The 19562-nt window shown below is 45.1% G+C and overlaps 1 protein-coding gene across 1 annotated transcript in view; it reads left to right on the top strand.

Annotated features, from left to right (window-relative positions):
* The window catches only part of GPRIN3 (GPRIN family member 3), a 54666-nt gene extending 45760 nt beyond the window's left edge, over window positions 1-8906 (top strand). Inside the window, exon 2 of the mRNA XM_084855626.1 lies at window positions 6334-8906. Coding sequence (XP_084711752.1) covers window positions 6452-8803 — 2352 coding nt within the window. The 5' untranslated portion in view covers window positions 6334-6451 and the 3' untranslated portion in view covers window positions 8804-8906. The remainder of the gene's footprint in view (window positions 1-6333) is intronic.
* The last annotated feature ends 10656 nt before the right edge of the window (window positions 8907-19562 follow it).

The following is a 19562-nucleotide window of genomic DNA, read 5'->3' as shown; positions in this document are numbered from 1 at the left end:
TTTTTACTGTTGTCCTAGCAGACATCTGCGCACGGCCTGTCTCCTGAGAAATGTCGGGAGATCCTATCGGGGATGTTCCTCGCTGTGTTAGGGAAGCTCCTGTTTTCATTTCCCCTCGTGTAATAAAATGCCCTGCAAAGGCTTGACTGAAATATGCAATGCATAAATGGACATGGTAAAGTCACCTGATGGAAAAGTTACCCCATCAAAAAGGAACGTGAGAATCGGGCCCCGCTAACTACCATAATTGGGTGAGGGCAGAGGGAGTCGTCATCCCCCCAAGTCCCTGCAGCAGGATGTTTGAGGGCCAAAACAGCAAAACGTGGGAGATCCATAATTAGATCTACTGACATTTTATTTTTTTAACTGAAAAGCACCTGCAAGGGAGAGATTGCAAATTGGATTGGAATAGCCTCATGTTGTTTCCCTGATCTAAACCACCCCCTCAAAAGGTGCTACCAGCCCCAGAGAGCAAACCAAAAAAACCCTATATATGTACTGCTATAGGACCAATAGCAGCTTGGGTGTGGGGGGAGGGGTTTGATCACAGAAATGGTGTAGCGGGTCAGGGTGTGGAATCCTCCCACAACACTGCTGCTCTGAGAGTGACTGTGCTGTAGTGGTCAGAGTGTTGGACTGCAACTCAGGAGTTCCAGGTTCTAGTTCTGACGGGGCCTTGAAGCTCATTGAATGACTTTGGGCCAGTCACTGACTCCCAGCCTAACCTACCTCGCAGGGTTATTGTGACGCTAACATGGAGAGGACAAGGACCATGTAATGCGCCTTGGGTTCCTTGCAAGAGGAAAAAAGGTGGGAATAAATGAAATAAATAAATAAAATTGGAACCCCTTGCAGCCTCTTAAGTTAAAATAGAAATGTCAGGAGATCAAATGACGGAACTCTTGCCTCTCTGGTGTAGTTTGGTCCTTGATTCCTAGGTCTGAGGTGTTTGGAATGAACAAAACCAACACCTACTATTGCTGCCATGAGCTGCATGACAGATGGCACACGTCTCAATGCATAGGTGGTCCAATACATCCATATTTCCTCTAAGAAATCCAGCTGACAGCTGTATCACAAATAAATGATCCAATGCTACCAATACAACCCCCGTCCCCCAGAGGAGGCATGGCTCACACCAGCACTAATGGCACTAACCTTCTCATGTGTAGAAGGGCAAGGAAGCTTTCAAAAGGCTATAGGCTTCTAGTTTCAGCTTTTTGTTGTTGTTGCTGCTGCTTTTGGACAGGAAATGTTTTTGCTGAAATCATACTAGACTTAAGACAAGAATGAAAGTAGGTGGTTCTCCACTGGGCTGATCTGGCAGCAGTGAGTTCCAACGCTCAGCAGAAGTACCAATAGCCAATAGTATACTAAGGCTAGGTATATTAGACTACCCCTTTGTTTGCTCAGCTTCTGGCACACAGTAAAGGCATTTCTGTTTTGGTCAGAGTTAGTTGGCGTTTAAGAGCTGGTGGCTGGTTTTCATCCTTTTGCAGGTTTTTATTAGTGCTGTGCTGAAAATTTCCCCCACATTTTTTTCGACCATTCTCATTCAATTTGATAGAAGAGAAATTGCTTTCAAAAAGAAATTCAATGGTGAAGATATTTTGGAGAAGTTCTCATGGGTTGGGCTTGGGTTTCTTGGGCTTACCTTACTTAGGAGGTGGCCTAAGTAAGGTAAGTGAGCACAAGTGTCCTGTCTGTCATTGTACAATCATCTCTCTGGCTGCCCGTAGTGTCCTCAGCTTCCTACGCTTCGATGAAAACCCAGCTTAAGGCACCATGAGTAATTCCTCCCATAGGGCTTTTTCAGATGAGGATGTGCAGGCAGCCTGAGAAGCTAGCCATGATTACGCAAGCTCAAAAATACCACAAATATAAATTATAAAACATCCTGAATGAGGCAGAACAATGGAAGCCTCTTTCATGAGGGGAGAAAACTTTCAGGAAATTGGAGGACCGATTTTGGCAGAGCACTAACTCCACCTCATCCCTGGAGGTAGACTCAATGCTCCCCCGCCTGCATTGCAGTGGATGCAGATTGGGGGCCAGGCTGCCAAGACAGGTGATGCTGTTGCAGCATGAAGACCCCAAAACCCCTTACCAAGAAAAAAAGAAGGTGTGCTACCAGCCCCGCCAATGGGTAGCCCTGCCTGGGAGAAACTGTTGAGAATTTCTCCTCCTACTGGAGAGATTTGGTGAAATTATCTCTCAAATTTCTCTGCCCCCAAGCAAAGTGGAGAATTTCAAGGGGCCATTTGCACACAGCTCAAGTATTATTTCTCGGTTCTTAATCTGTTGACATTGGTTTAAACTGTTTTGATATTTGGCTTGCCTTATGGTCTATAACTACCATAAATAAATGGGGCCTGGCCACTTCCTTCCTCTGTGTAATGCAGCAGTAGGCAACTATTGCCACATAGACTAGATCGGGCCGTGGAAGGCTACCTGATGGCCCACCATTAAGAGGTATAACAAATGATCATCAGCCTCCCCTGATGTATCTGTACCACTTAAGAATGCAGGGGGTGGGGGGCAGATAGAATGTTCCAAGACTTGTTCATGTTTTTAAAAATGGACAACACCTCCCTACATGTACAAAACTAGCATGTTAGGGAGAACGCTAGCCTAGGACCTTTTCCCTGACACGCTAATTTTGTGTGTACATGGATGGTGAGTGTACCTTTAGATGGCCTTGAGTATTACTTCAGTTATGAAGCACACAACTAACATTTCTCTTCTCTCCACCGCCACCACACCATGCTTTACAACTGCGTCTACATATGTTAGAGCAAAAAACAAAAACCACCTGTTTGCCAACCTTGATACAAAGAAAGAAAGAAAGAAAGAAAGAAAGAAAGAAAGAAGTACTCTGAGCATCTACAGTTTTGCATTTTGAGTTCCCTTAAACCATACCTCCATCGTGACTACAGGAATAAAATGGAGTTTGCTTCTGCTGCCCTCATGCTAACTACACTTACCTGGAAATGAGCACCTTTTGTTGTAGAGAAGGAAAATATTTTGAAAGTAAAAATAATAAAATGAGCATCTGTAACCACATACACACCTGGCAGGCTGCCCCCAACTATAAAATGTTTTTAAAATAAGAACGAAAGGCTGATGTGACCAGCATCCACCCCAGTGGGGCCCGAAGTAAGCTCATGCCAGCCCAGGTATTAATGCTGGGCTTGTTTTCTTCTGACTCCCATTACCTGTTGCTCTCTGAGCAGTCATTTGTTGGGACCCCGGACTTCAGCTCTGAGCTCCAACCCTAGCTGCACCACTGATGATGATTATGTTGCTAAAAGGAACAATTTTTTGTCCTAGTCAGCCTTTTCAGAGTCCATAAGATTCTGGTAGTATCTTCTATTCCTAGAATATTGCTGTGGGACCACAGCCGCCATCAACTGTGGATATGCTGGTAGCAGTGAGTGATCAATGAGGAAGGAAGAGTTGTGGCTCCAAACACCTGTGGCTTAGCCCACCTGTGGATGGAGTTGCTGGCCATGTGGAAAATTGTGCTTGCGTCCTCCACACCTATCAGACAGGTCAGCCCAGACATTGGGCAAAATGTGGGGGGTTGATTTCTTGCTTCAGTGATACATAGCTTCATATAACTGCTTTTACAACATTTGGACTTCAAGCCTCAGACATTTATACATTTTAGACCAGCTGAGATTTAGGAAGAAAACCATTTCTGAACTTCCTTTCCCCAGCCCTGAGGGGTTTACACTTAGCCACTGGAAGAAAAGTAACATTGTCCAAGATTGCAGGTGAAGTTGCGTTAACAACGGGCATTCTTTGAGCCATGTAGGAGAAATTGCCCATTTTTGTGCTGACAGGTGCCCTGCTTAGTCATTCTTTGGACTAAGGAGGCAGGACGTGAAGTTTTATGAGAATGGGTTTGCTTTTTATGCAGCTAGGGAGTGTTGGCTGTAAACCTTATTCAGCTGTTCCAGAGGCAGCCTTTCTAAGAAAACTAAACCTCAGATGATTGCCCTGGACTATAAACACTGTGTGTATCCACCTGGCAGTTCTTCTGGGAGGAGGTGCTTTTGTTTCATTTTGTTTTGTGTTTTGCCTATTTATGCCCCTCTGTAGTCCGCTTTTCCTGTTTCGCTGCCCCACATTTGGGTTTTTTTTAAAGAAAATATTGATGAACTTATCATTTATTTATGTATAAAGTACCTAAACGCTGTACAGAGATTTAAAAACAAGGAAGTCCCTGCCCACAGTCTCACAATCTAATAGACACGATACAAAAGGAAAAACGAATTGGGAGGGAAGAGAAAAGCAAGCAAATTCAGGTACCAATTCAAGTTGAAAGGGTGGGTTTTGAGGAAGGATTTGAAGAAAGTAAGAGAGCTGGCACCACAGAGGCATTCTGGGAGGTAGTTCCAGACATAAGAGAGAGCGAGACCAGTGTCGACCAAACAGCCTGAGTGGCATGAGGGATTCTATGAGCAGCTACAGGTAACCAAGAAGCCGCTTGCTTTCTTCCAGTCCCGCCTTTCTGGTTAATCAAGTGTCAGTCCAAGAGCCTTGGAAATGCTATCTGGGGTGCCCTAAGACAAAACTACTTAATGCAAAATGACATGGCTGTTGCCCCTCACAGTCAGTGATATGGGGTGGGAAAATGTCCACTGTGCTTTATTTTTCCACTGAAAAATTTCCATTTCATAAGTTCACTAGTAGCAATGAGTGAATGCCAGTTGCAAATACAATACTGGGCCAGTTTGGCAGTTTCAGAGTTATAAGTAATGTTTTTCAGGTGATTATCCCTAGCAGGTATATGAGAGGATTCATATATATCACTGAAATATGTATGTATGTATGTATGTATGTATGTCTCAGTGTGAAATTGAACTAATGGCAGCAAAACTTAAGGTGCCCCATCAGCCTTAGTGGAAGAGAGTTGAACTCTGTTGAAATAGCTGTCAGCATATCATGCACAGTTCTTTGCCTTGCTAAAAGTATTTAGTGTGTCAACAGTTTCTAGTACATTTGTGTGTGTTTTTCTTAAATTTAAACAGTGTAAGGGAAGTACATGCTATTGGCTTTAAACTTTTATGAGTATTCCAGTAAAATCTTCTACATTATAGAAAATTTAAATCACATTAAGTGTGTGTCAGGGTGGAAACTGAGCCCATAGAGCCCCAGAGCAGTTCTGATTCTGAGGAAGAACAGCAATAGCTGTCAGGAGCGCGCTAGCTGCCTCTTGCAGTCCCCTCCAATAGCCAACTCAGGACACAGACGACGAGGATTCTTTCCAAGGCTTTATTCCGTTATTACTTTATGACTCTTACAGATATGAATCACTAGCGACATAGCAAGGAACAGCACTGGGGAAAGATAGCAGAGTAGCCTAAGCTTCAGGTAAGGCAGTTGGTCCCCGTTTGAAGGAGAACCGTGGGAAGACCCTAAACTTATGGGCTATGGAGAGATCCTCCCTCTTTCCCTTGGGTCCTCGGGACGTGACCGTTGTTTGGGCGCCAAACAAGTGGAGCACCTCCTTTCTGCACCCTCCATCTGTCGTCGCTCCCTGCGTCTGCGCCGAGCGTCCAGCAAGCCCCCCTCCAGCGCTCTCTCACTGCCAGGGTCACTATCTCTCCCAGGAATGCTGGCAGGAGGAATCTCTGCCAGCTGCTGTGCTTGTGAGAGATGAGCGAGCTCCTATCCCACGGATTGCTGTTCCTCCTCAGAATCAGAACTGCCCTGGGGCTCTATGGGCTCAGTTTCCACCCTGACAGTGTGCTTTCATTTCCCGCCCCGCCCCCCTCAAATATTTCAGCTCAAATACTTTCGATGTATTGGGACAAAAAATAACACAGGTTACTTTTGTGTCTTTGTTTAATAAATACAAATAAAACTAACATGCTAAATTAGATAACTTTCCAGGGCATTAGAAAGAGAGAACGGCTGACCCAACCTCTTTTAGAAGGGAAGCAACAATTCAGTGACAACCAAGAAAGGGATATATTTAATTTAACGGGGAAGGCAGAAAGAGAGTGGAAGAAAGAGAAAAGGGGCGACCAGCCTCTTTTGGCTCGGGACCTTCACACCTACCTGGCTTCAGTCCCTAAGCCAGTGTAAGCCAGCGGTTCCCCTGTCCATTTCCTCTAGGACAGCGGGCCACCGATAGGTCACCACCTGGAGGGAGCCACTGGGTGTGCAGTGGCGGGGGGGAACCCTGGTGTAGTCCACAGGTCATACCCCTGCTGCAAACCTACCTTAACTGTGCTTGGGTTCAGAGCCTACACAGGATATTTGTATTGCCTTTTATCTGAATGTATTATTAACATGCTTCCATCTCGTCTTCTCCTTTCGCAGACTCATTGTGAGGAAGATTCGCCTGTAGCCATACCTCCAGCTGTGTAAGCTCCTTTTAGCCAGAATTCAGACGGACACAGGGCAAAGCTGCCTGGAGCTTGTAACGCATCGCATTTCCATGGGGACTGTACCAGATCCTCTGAGGCCTGCCAAGATTTCATTGGTCACAGCTTGTGAGGAGGAGAACGGCCTAAGAGAGCTGCAGTGCCCTAAACGCCAGCACAAGCAAGCAAGCATAGAGAGCAACAGTAATGGCTATCCTTTTCCTGCCAAGGTGCAGCCCGCTGGAGAGCACTTGTTTGAAGTGAAGTATGCGGCAGAAGCCGACGTTCCAAAGAGTGAGCAGCATTGTGGGTATGACACTAACCAACCCAGCATGTTTTCTCCTGAGTCCTTGAGCCACTCCAAAGAAGGCTGCCTAGAAGCCCTGGAGCCAGTAAACAACTCTGAGCAGGAAAGCAGCAATGATGCCAAAGGCCAGGCCCTAGCAGAAGGCTGTACTTCAGTGCATGCCACAGTCAAGGTGCCTGCTAGCCAGGAGGCCAACCAGAATGTGCAAAGTGGTGCTGGGGAGCAACTCTGTAGTGGTGTTGATAAGGCAATTTCTCCTTCTGGAGGCACTGTGGAGAGTAAATCCCATGATCGTTCTCCTTCTCCCACTCATCTAAATGCCCAGCGAGCAGCTCCAACAGCAAAGGAAATTGTGGATGACACGCTTGGTCCTGAGAAAACTCAAGCACCAGCTTCAGCAAAGGAATTGGAAGCCATTCCTGATCTTGGGCAGAAGGCCCCTGCTTGCTTGGATGCAAAACTGAAGGGGACAAAAGATACAAGTTCCCATCCTAGTGCTAGGACTGGGCCAGAGGCTGTACCCAAATCCAACCATGAGAACCCACCACAGCCTTCATGCAATGACAAGACAGCGGAGGAGACGGTGCCAGAGCTGTCCAAGTTCACAGACACAGGAACAATGACAGCGCAGCCTGAAGATGGGCCAGCAGATGGGAAGGTGATGAACAAGACCCGTCGAGATGCCGAGGTCCAGGCTGTGGCCAGCATGGAAAGCAAATCGGCTTCCACCAGCCCGAGTATCTTGGCGGCATTCTTAAGAGAAAGCATGCCTTCTGAGGCAAAACAGAAGCAAGAGCAGTTGCACATCATCTACACAGGAGCTGGAGGGAAGGAACAGTCTGAAGTTGTTGACAGCTTGGCAGCACTTGTCCAGACAGTTCCGTCTGTCCTGCCTGAAGTGCATATTCAGGCACCAGCTGCAGTAGATGGGTGGTTGGGAGCTCAGGCTATCAAACGTCAAGATGACCTGGCAGGCACGGGTGATGCTGTCCACTCAGCTTTGGTGGACAACGCACAGCATCCATGCCCACCAGCATCTGGGAGTCCTCAAGAAACATCAGTCCAGAGGACAGAAGTACAAATAGCAGACACGGCTGGAAGCCACAGTGATGTTCCTCAGCCACTCTCAGATAGTTCAGTTCTGCTGAAGACAAGACCTGTTTACCAAATTACTGTCAACCCCAATAACCAGCCTGTGGCTCCCTCACACCCTGTGAACATTGAAACCAAGCTACCTCCATGTTCTGCATTCCCAGAAATCAACAGCACACATCACCGCCTTGGGTCCTCTGCTACAGAAGATCATCAGGCATCTCCATCGTGTCACAGAGTAACTGAACAGGCTGACACTGTAACCACCACAGCTGGTGCTCATGGTAGCAATCAGGGGGGGCAGCTGCCAACCAAGACTGTTAGTGATTTTGAGACAGACCCAGATAGTTTCCATGTGGATGCAAAACCAAAGAGGGAAAACCAGCTCATCCATCCCGACCCTAAAGAGCAAGAGGCAAGTAATATGGGAGCTGCTGTTGGACCCCAGACCATATGTGCTCCAGCTGCAGCACAGAAAGAACAGGATACATTTCCAGGGGTTAACAAAGAGGCAGTGACAGCTAGCAGCCGGAATTTGGCTATTGGGCTGGAGTCCGAGTTGAGCAGAAACTCTGTCCCCGGCCTGGGAACCCAGAACAACAAAACTAGGAAGGGACTAAAGCTTGATCTGCCAGCAGCTCCTGCCTCTGCTAAACCTGTGCCAAGCCTTGGTGGAAAGAAGAAGGAACCCAAGTCCGCCACTGAGACTAAAGTGCAGCTGAAGCAATCCAAGCATGTCAGGGATGTCGTGTGGGATGAACAGGGCATGACCTGGGAGGTTTACGGGGCATCCCTGGACCCCGAATCGTTGGGGATCGCTATCCAGAACCACTTGCAGAGGCAGATAAGAGAACATGAAAAACTGATTAAGGCCCAAAGCACCCAGACCCGTAAATCCATTTCTTCAGATACGTCTTCAAATAAAAAACTTAAAGGGAGGCACCACAACGTTATCCAGTCCATGCTGCAGAATTTTCGACGCCCAAATTGCTGTGTTCGCCCTGCTGCTTCTTCTGTGTTGGATTGAAAGGTTGCGAAATGTGGGTGGGAAGGTGACGCACATCCATTTGTAGCCATTTGTATAAGTGTACACGGAAATCTGTAGAAAATAAGACCTGAAGCTCAGCATTGTTGCTTGAGATTCTGATGCGGTAACTGGGGGAGGCAGTGTGTGTGTGAGGTGGGGTGGCGGGCAGGAGGGAGGAATATTGACTACGTTTATATTCCCAGTAGTCATCACATCTTACCTACCTTATTTCCTCAAATGGCACATGCAGCAGTTATGTTTACATAGAAGCCCCTGACTCGGTCTGTTGGCAAGTGAAAATATAAGCACTTAAGGCGCAACGCTATGCATGGTTAGACAGAAAAGAAGTCCTACAACTCCCAGCATTCCACAGCCAGCATGGCTAGCTGGGGAAGGCTGGGAATTGTAGGACTTTTTTTCTTCTAAAGATGCATAGGATTGCACCCTATTAAAGCACAATTATAAAAATGGCCAATTTACTGCAACGACCTATGGCAGCTTAATAGACAGAAGAGAAGGAGGACATTAGACCCTTTTAAAACAATTGTTGATCTTTTACAGGGTGTTTTTAATAATGTTGATAATGGAAATTTCAACGGCTGTCAGGTAATGTAGCAGATATTCCCAAGCTGAGGGAGAACATGAATTGAGAGAACCTGGGCTGGGTGGATAGTGTAAGGGAACTATTTTTTCTTAAATTTATAGATCTTTTGAGAGATCTTTAAAGAGGACTAAGGGGATACTTGCGTGTAAGCTTTACTATTCCATTAGAGCATGATTCCAGTAGGATAGCCTTCCCCAATCTGATGCCCTCCAGATGAGTTGTAACCCAACCTATCTTGAGGGCGCTAGACTGGGGGAGGCTGCAGTAGAATATAATTTGAGTGCAAGGCCTAGCCAGAGGATGATGTCCAGAGACAATCTGTCCTTTGCCTCACATATAAAGGGGAATTGGAACTCCTGTACCTATAATCTATACAATGCACAATTAGGTTGTGCCAAAGGGCCTCTAGCTGGGTTTTACTGTGAGCCTTGGGAAGCCTCTGGCAGCCCTGGCACAATAAAGCCGCTTATGACTGGAGTGTAAGGGACAGAGGGAGCAATCCTATGGCCCTCTAGACACTGTCTAGAGGGCCATAGGATATACTCATTTCCAGGAACCGACCTCGGAGCCTGTGCTCCGAGGTCAGTTCCCGGAAAACCAACCTCCCTCCTCAACCGCACTGCCTCGGGGGCAGTGTGGAGAAGCCCCGTCCTCCGCGCTCGTAAGAGGAGCGCAGAGCGACTGAAAGGGGGCAGGGCTGGGGTGCGTTCCGGGGTGGGGAGAGCGGAGCTGCACATACGACACATCCTACGTGTCGTACTGCAGCTTCCTCTCCCGGTTGGCCCCCCTGCCGCTAGACAGCCGAAAATGGCTGTCTAGCGAAAAACAGCAAGGCAGGAGAGGCGTGGAGGGAACGATCCCTCGTGCCTCTCCTGCCTTGCTTTGGATAGGTGGTCACCTCAGAGTTTGGAGGCGGCCGCCTATCTAGTTAGGATTGCACCCTTAAAATACCCAACTCCCAACAAATTGCAACTGTCTTTTAAGCGTTTTGGGACTCCTGTGTGAGATTTCGACTGTTATTTGTTCATTACTGTGCCTTTTTTCCCTGTAACTGGTGTTGTAAAATGCTGTCTTTTTGAGATGGTACTTCCCCATCACATAGTAGTGGAGAATTAGGATTTTCCATGACACATGGAAATGTAGAGAGGATTAGAAAGATTTAAAATGTTCTGTCACCTTTTTTAAAGTCTATTCATGCAGACAGACATTTCTAGCCTATAGGAGGGAAGCAGCATCAGCTTGCCAGAGGCAAAAATGTTTTGTGTTCACTTCCTGCCAGCTGCCTGAGGGGGAAAATGGCCAAGAAAAAAAACGTATTGGCAGAAATGCATACAAATCACTATATTGTGATTCATGAAGCCATTGATTGCCATGAAGATCATTTAATTTGTCTTTCTTGTGAAGATAAAAAAGGCTTTACATTCTAGAGCAGCAGTAGGCAACATGGTGCCCCTGGGCATCAGTGTGCCACAGGACACCTTTCTTGGCATTTGCCAAGGTGCCCTACCCCTCCCACTTTTCCTTTTTTAAAAAAAAAAAAATTAACTCATTTTCTTACCAGTAGCAGGGCTCATTGTGAGATAGGTTTCTGTTAGTACTGAAAATTGTGGGTTCAGAGGAGCAGTTCAGGGTGTTGGGGCTCTGACCATACCTCTGGCTTGTACTTATTGCTTTAGGCAGGTTACGTATCCTTTGCCTCACCTCCCATGGCAGCCATTTTGGGGTGACGCCCAGGACCGTTTCTCAAATTGTCAAATGTGCCCGCCCACATCTCCCAAAAGATTTCCAAATCCTGTTCTACAGCATGGGTGGGGAACCTGTGGCCCTCCAGATGTTGGACTACAGTGCCCATAATCCCTGACCTGGGGGTGATGGGAATAGGAGTCCAACAGCATCTAGAGTGCCACAGGTTACCCAACCCTGCCCTAGAGCAAGGGTTCTCACCATGTCAGGTGGACATCCCTAGAAACCTGTTGTGATGAAACTAAGACCAGTTGCCAAAGGCCTCTGTCCTCCCGTTGTGTCTGTGGTCCTCGAGTGCAAATCTATGACCATCCAACCAGTGCCAGAGAAACTGTGCCTTGCCCCTGGTGTTGCTTATCAGTGCTAGAGGCCAATAGGACAATGTTGCTACATTTTTCTCAAGCATTGTGATTCCCTACAAATGCTCCTGGAGAAAGTTGTGAGCAAAAAGAGCTGCTACTCGCCTCACCACAATGTCTGTCTAGGGTGGCCATTTAATGCTTCGTCAAAAAAAGAGGAGGTGCACTGCCAAAAAAGAAAACAAATGAGAACGTAGATTTGCATAAAATTTGCAGAGGCTAATTTATAGAGAGAGATTCCAATTTAGAAACCATCACTAGAGTGTAAATAAAAATACAGTACATCCCGCCATAGTGGGGGAGCTTGTGAGCAGTGTACCTTCTCAGTCTGCTGTCCAGGAGTGAACTGTTAATGTGCAACTTCAAGGCCCCTTCTGGCTCTCCCTTCTTATGGTAATTTTATCTTTAAATTTGAGTTGGATCAGACAGCCATTCAAATAGAGGACACCTTCTATTAGAGGACTGTCCTCTTGTAAAGAAGGCCGCATGGCCAACTTACCTGTCTTTTTAACCTATTTGTTTCTAAGTCAAAGGCAAATGTGAGCACCTCTTCTGACACTAACTTAGCAGCATGGATCCACTCCAACATCCTCCCTGTACCACTCCAATAATGTCAGAAGCTGTGTAATGTCAGTGATGGCAGGTGGGAATGTCAGTAATGCAGGTTAGAAGAGCCCACGATGTGGTTCCTACCAAAACTGGGGCTATCTGGAATGAATGATGCCAGGATCCATATTATCAACTCCTCCTCCATGACCTCGGAGCAACACAGGAAGAACACATGCTTTAGGGGTCCCTTTGCCATTACGTTAACATTAGAAGGGGGTATCAGTTGTGCTTAGTAGGATTTTAACATGTTTTCATGTATAAGGAGGCTCAGTGGCCCAGTTCTGAGAATCTCTTTGTCAAGGGCTCCTTGGAGGCCTCTCTCAGTCTAATCCAGTAGACAAGTCAAGACACGGACAAAGGGATTCTTTTCAAAGCTTTATTCCTCTTTTACAACTTAACAACTCTACTGTTAGCAACTAGATATGAGCAGCAGAGTACCTATGCCCTTATGCTACGTTGGAACAGTTGGTCCCCGTTTGAAAGGGAATCACTGGCAGACCCCTGAACTTAAGGGCTAGGGAGAGTCCCTCCCCTTTTCCCTTGGATCCTCTGGGCGCAGCCATTGTTTGCGCGCCAACCGGGCACTACGCCTCCTTTCCGCGCCCTCTGTTTGGCGCCACTCTCTGCCTTGGTGTCGTGCGTCCATCAAGTCTGCTTCCCTCGCTCTGTCACTCCCAGGACTGCTATCTAAGCTAGGAATGCTGGTGGGAGGAATCTCCGTCAGCTGTTGGGCCTGGGAAAGAGGAGCGCGCTCCTCTCCCAGGAGCGACTCCTCTTCCTCAGAATCAGAACTACTCTGGGATTCTATGGGCTCAGTGTCCACCCTGACACTCTTACTGAGAATCTATTGCAAATTATTCCCCCTTTCTGCCAGCTGGTGGTGACACCCAGCTGGAAGGGCTCAGTAGATTAATTGTTTTTGTAACTCCAGTTGTGTAACTGTCACATTATAGATCTGGAAGCTAGACTAAGAAAGAAAAATATGGGGGAAGGGAAATCACAGCATTCAGATCATTGTCCAGCCTTCATACGGTTTTCCACTTCAGAAAAGCAAAAGTCACAATCCTAGTGCAAGGTTGTACGGTCAGCAAGCTCAGTAGAAAGGTCTACACTGTATCTGTTCTATGGGAATCCTTGCTCAAGGTCAGATGGTGCAAGGGTTTAAGCATCCAAACAGAATCTGCTTGGCCAGGGTAGGAAGGAAGGCATTCAGGACCAAAATTTGGATTTTCCACACAAGTTTATTCTGGGGAATTTTCAGGATGGAACCATAAGTTACGAGAAATACACAAGGCTGCTGCCAAAAATGGCATCACTGTATTGAGTTTTCCCCCTTTCCATATTCTGATGTCATCCTGTTGTGTGTTTCTCCACTCCAACTCCACATAGTTGGCTGGCAAGGTTGCAGAAATGCATAATGTTATGATGTCAGGAAACATGGGAAATGTTACTGCAAAGTACAGGGTGGGAGATCCCTGCATGTTGATTTCCGTATTTGACAGAAGCCCTTGGTTTATTATAATGTGTAGTTCCACTCTCCTGTTCCAGTATTTGCCCTCACGGCTCACGCTAGAGTTCGCCTATATAATTGGTTTCAACTATTGACATGTTCCAAAATTGACCATCCAATCTCCCATGCCTCTCTGGTCCTCCTGATCACAAGTTATTTCTGCAAAACTTGAATATCCAGCTTTTGCTTGCACAGAAAAATCTACCTGCATTTTCTCAAAAAAAAAAAAAACCAAAGATGCCATAATAGGATAACAGAAATTCATATGGAACAAATTTAGTAAAATATGGACTAAAAGTTTCAAAGGCTCCTAAGAACCAAGTCCATAAATTGATTAAGCCTAACTCGTTGGGTTGTAGCCAGTGTTGGCCATCTGCCAGCGGAAACCACTGTTGGAAAACCCTCCAGAGCAGATTTGGGGTGGGGGTGGGGAGTGCAGGGGGAAGTCTTGTTGAGTGAGCAGACATCCGCTCGTTCAACGTTGGATTTAATGCCTCGGATTTAAACTGGTTGAGGCCCAGAAAAAGTCAGTGGGACAAAACCAGCATAAATCCAAATTTCACTACCTGGGATTTATGACTTCATTGGTGATTCGTTCCATTGCCTAATAATTATGTGCTCCTAATCTGGCCTTCTTTAGAAGCAACAGTGATAGAAATCACTGACAAGGAAGACCATAGGCTACAGTTCTCCTACCATTAAGCACTCATATATCTCATTAACTATAACAGGAGATTAAGCATCCATGTAACTCTTTCCTATTGAAATTAAAAAGAACTTGAAAACACGTAACTTTGGCTGAACCATTCCCTGTGGGTTTTTTTAAAGCATGAAATAATTTTTCCATTTATTGTCATGTATTGTGTACTTATACGTTCCGTGAGTGGGTAAAGCCATTCTTTTGCTTTTTTTCTTAAGAGAAAAAATGATTTAAAAGCTCTGCTTTGTGATCATAATTGTGTATTGGCTTCCAGCCATCAGCACTAGTACTTTTGGAATGTACTCAGATGTACATCTTATCAAGCCTTGCTTTATTGTTTGCCTTGCAGCAAAACAGGCTGTTCTGGTGGCAACGCAAGACACATAATAACAATAGGAGGCGATTTCTTGTCAGGAGTGCCAGTTCTACAACTGCTCCTTGAAAAGTTCGCTTTAAACAAAAACAAAACCCCCAAGTCTTAAAACAATTATTGGAGGGAGCAATCCGGTCTGGGTCAACGGTCACCTCTGAGCCCGGAGGAGACCACCTGTCCAGTGCAGGGCAGGAGAAGTGGTGAGGAGCGGATCTCCTCCTTGCACCCCCCATCCGGCTTTCGTGGCTAGACAGCTGATTTCAGCTGTCTAGCCATGGGGTCTCAGAGCACGGGAAGCGACAGCCGGACGATGCATCGGATGTGTCATACTGGTATTTCTGACCTCCCCAGCATGCCCCCAGGAACGCCCCATTTTTGCCGCTCTGCGCTCCTCTTCTGATCGTGGCGCGCAGGGCTGTTCCGCACTGCCTATGAGGCAGTGCAGGAGGGATTGGAGTTCGATTCTCAGGGAACTGACCTATCCTATGGCAGTCTAGCCAGTGGCCATAGGATTACGCCCTTAGTTGCATTAAAATACCATAAGAACTGAGCTTTCACCGTTGTATTTGGACAGATATTATCTGCATAATCTTTGGAAAGATTTGCACGGTCCAGCTTTTAACTTTACCATTATGCTTCCTGAGGACTCGTATGTATCTATAGTTACTTAGGTGCCTGTAGATAGGACTGAAAAATAGAAGCTTAAGGAACTGGGTATGTGTTAAGCCTAGGGAAAAGGAGATTAAGGCTACGATCCTAGACATGCTTTCCTGAAAATAAGCCCCACTGAACTCAGCGGGGTTTACTTCTGAGTAGACATGCATAGGATTGCACTGTTGGAACAAACCTTGCACAGCCACCCACAAGGGATTAGTAGATCCCTGTCCCCCTTATGCGTGCCCCAAAACATTAAAAGGAAAAGGAGGTCACTTCATTTAGCCCACCTTGCTACCCACCCAAGTTTAAGGAGGATCTGTAGCTCAGTGGTCAGTTACATGGTTTGCATTCAGAAGGTCCCGGGTTCAATCCCTGCCCTCTCCAGTTGAAAGATTGTGAATATTAGGAGTAGAATTCCTCCTTTTTATTTTCTTTTTGCTGGCCCTGATTCGGTTTAACAGTAGGCATCTTCAGAAAGACAGCAGATGGAGCTTTTTCTTGCATAGAGATAAATGGTGTATATCTCCTTAATTTCTATCAGTCAAGCCACTGAGACAGGTAGAGGAGCAGGGCCAGTATGAAAAAGTAGTCAATGTAGTTATAAGGGATATTTTGATCTTTTATTAGCATCTGGGAACGCAGCAGGACAATCATTCATATTAGTCATTGCTTCTGGCAAAAGAAGCACTCCAACTCCTAATTGAATCGCTGGAAAAAAACTCACAGTGGGTAGTATCCAATGTTATTCCTACTTAGAGTAGACCTATTGTAATGAATGGGACTTCAGTTAGTTGTGACTAATATAAGTCCCATTAATCTCAATGAGTTTACACTAAGTAGGACTAACATTGGATACTACCCCATGACTAGAAGGGAGTTGGATGGCACCCAGTGGTTTTAAACTTCAGGGACAAGTGCCTGCCCTTAATCCAGAGAAAGCAATGCTTAAGGCTAAAATTCTCTACACACTTACCTGGGAGTAAGCCCCATTGAACTCAGTTGGACTTGCTTCTAAGTAGATTTGCAGAGGATCGCACATTAAACTCCACTGAAATCAACAGGGCAAGCTAGCCGCAGTGAACAAGACCCATACATTTCAATGGGATTTAAGCACAACAGCTACAGGTTCAGCTATAAGCAAAATGTAGAGCCAAAACGACATCAAAATCACTGTTTTATTCACTAGTTGATCTGGCACCCTAATTTTTAAAACAGCTGTGTACCTGGCCAACAATACCAGCACATTGTTCCAGCTAGCCTCCCAGTTTAAAGAAATTAATTGTAGAAAACTGAAGAAATAAAATAAAAATCAGGAGGGGCAGGGAGCCTGGGGGCACCAAGGGAGGTGTCTGTGGGCTTCACATTAGAGAGCCCAGTCCTATAGCATCAGTGTAAATCTTGGTTGGTTTTTGAAATTGCACTGGTGCTGGTGAAAATGGTGTCAGGGGGAGACAAATGTAAGCAAGCTTTAACCTAACCAAGCAAAGTGAATCCCATCAGGTCCCCTGATCTTTCCTTGAGTTTACTATGTATTGTATTAAACAAAAAGTTGTTGATATAATCTGCCCTATCCTAAATATTTATTTGCTGAAGAGGAGTGGTTTAGGAATAGACCAGAAGGAGATATTAAGACACTGCAGCAGTACAGTAGAAGACAGTGGTAGGTAACTGGCCTTCTGTGTGCCAGATCAGGTTCTTGGACTGGGAGTTGGCCAGTGAATTCACCTTTTATCTGCCAGAAGGGCATGTGTAAGCAAAGTCCATTACCTTCAGGAAATCTCTTCACACCCAGCCTCAGAAAGGTGAAGAGACTGGCAGAAATACACTGTTTGTGTGTTTCCTGTAGCCTCCGTGTTTATTTTTCCCAGGTTAAAGCAGGATGTCACTGTTGGGTTTCCAGCTCCATAAGTACATAAGGGGGCTGGATTGGCCAATCTAGTTGTCAACCACTAGAACGAACTTTTACTTTGTCTTTTTAGGTTGAGATTCATGTTTCACCTTGTTTCTAATTCATTTCCATCCTTCCAGTTGATATTTGAACTGCCATGTTAGGGAACTTGTTCTGTAGCTGCCTGGTAGCAAAAGAAGTCTGTAATGTTTACTCCCTTCCCATTATTGTCTAAAATGTGAACTTTATGTGGATTGTTTGGTAGTAAACATAGATGGTATTGTGAGGTAAGAGCCACTGCCATTTGGCTTCTCTTACTGACTTTTGTCTCTCTGTTGGCACCAAAGTGTGTTCCCCTCTCGACATGTGCTGATGGGTTTGCAGCTGTCTCCATGTTCAGATGACCCACAATTCCTTGATGTTTATTCTTGTGCCTTCAGATACTTTGTTTCCACCCAAATTGTCCTCGTGGATTGTGATGTCCACTAAGGAATCTTCTCTCATTTTCTTCCTCATGAACTCAGAACTTTGAGTATTCTAAAGAGATTTTTTTGAGGGAATATATTAAACACTTGTGACTATGGATTGTTCATAATGTGTTGGAAGAAAATAAGGAATAAACAGCAAGGGAAAATCTTCATATTTAGATGGACTTGAAGTTTGTGAGAAAAATTTGGATACATCATTCCTCCACACCACACACACACACGCATCATTTACAACAAATCTTTCAATAGTGGATGAAGCCAATCAAGAATATAAACATAGACAAAATCAGTTGAAGTTTTCTGCTCCATGAAGAAACTGTGAGATCCGTCTTAATGTTCTGCAACAGCTTTCAGCTGAGGAATTCAACTCAACTCACCTCCCAGCTGACTTAATGCCTCTAATTATAGTGTTTCCAATACATATAGATAGATTTTTTTAAAAAAAACTGAGAATAACTGAAAAAGGTAAGACTTCCAGCAGAGCACATAAGTGGACAGAGCTGTTATTAGAGTGCAACCACAGTATAGTTCTTTTAAAAGGTAGGTATATATATCGTTGAAAGTTTAAAAAGAATTGGGACTAATAGTGAATAAAATACAATGGGCACATATGTCTGCTGAAATGCATTCGCAGTCAAGCAATAATGTGCCCTCTGTTCTCCTTCCCCCTTCTCCCAAAATGGTCCATAACACCAGCACATGTCATGTTATGAAGTATCCTTTATTTTTTAAGACTATTAGGGCAGAACGTAAGCAGCTTTAACTGTCTAGTTTTATTGATATTTTATTGACAAAGGCCTTTCAGAGTGATCTCAAGCAAGCTCTAAAATGAGTGGGCAACTTGTGGCCCTTCAGATGTTTTGGCCTACAGCTCCCATCATGCTTCACCATTGCCTGTGCTGTCTAGGACTGCTGGGGAGTTGTAGACCAAGACTACATGTTGCCCACCTCCGCCCTCAAAGAAACTTCAGTGCTCTACTGATTTGGCCAAAAGCAATAGCATCCCAGTACTTGGAAGATGATTTGGAGGGTTAGGCAGATGAGATGATGTTTTCAGCCTATAAAACATAACCCATTAAAATTATATCTAAATTTTTTAAATTGATGGGTTAATGAAAAAATCCATGCTGAATGAATAAAAAGGAATTCAAATTTGAAGTTGAGATGGAGTGGATCTATTTACTGCTACAGAGGATGGTTTAGATTTCTTTATCAGATTTGTATCCTGCCCTACCCCCAGGGAGTTCAGATAACATATCTGGAGATTATCTTATCCTCTCCTCTATGTGGTAAAGTGGCTGAGGGACTGTGGCTGAGCCCCTGGTCATCCAGCAGGTTCCATGGCCAAGAGAGGGAGATGAAGTCAGGTCTTTCCAGGCTAAGACTATTATTGGTTCGCCATGTCGTCTTTCTCCCATAATACCTTTCATCATGATTTTCTGCTAGCTGCTTTTGCTGAAGGCTTGGCGACTCATTGATTTCACATAGTTGGATTGTAATAGTATTTATTATTATTATTTATAATGCTTATATGCCACTTCATATAATAAAATCTCTTAAGCGGTTTACATAAAAAAAACCCATATATAATACAATATAAAACCAATATAAAAATAATAATTAAAAGCTTTAAAGCAAAAACAAGAAATGGTAAAAGAGTGACATCATAGTCAGGCAAAGATGGTGTAAAGAAATAAGTTCTCAAAAGATGGTTGAAATTTGCCAGTTTATGCCTCTCGAACCATGTGTAGGACAGTGTTCCAGAGTGCTGCCACTACTGAGGAAGCCTGCTTTTCTGATATTACATGGCGGCATTCTGAAGGTCTCC

This window comes from Heloderma suspectum, chromosome 5 (assembly GCF_057233095.1).
Source record: "Heloderma suspectum isolate Gila_16-S chromosome 5, 16-S_ref, whole genome shotgun sequence".
NCBI lineage: Eukaryota > Metazoa > Chordata > Lepidosauria > Squamata > Helodermatidae > Heloderma > Heloderma suspectum.
The sequence above is the reverse complement of the archived record's forward strand: the minus strand, read 5'-3'. Positions and strand labels throughout refer to the sequence as shown.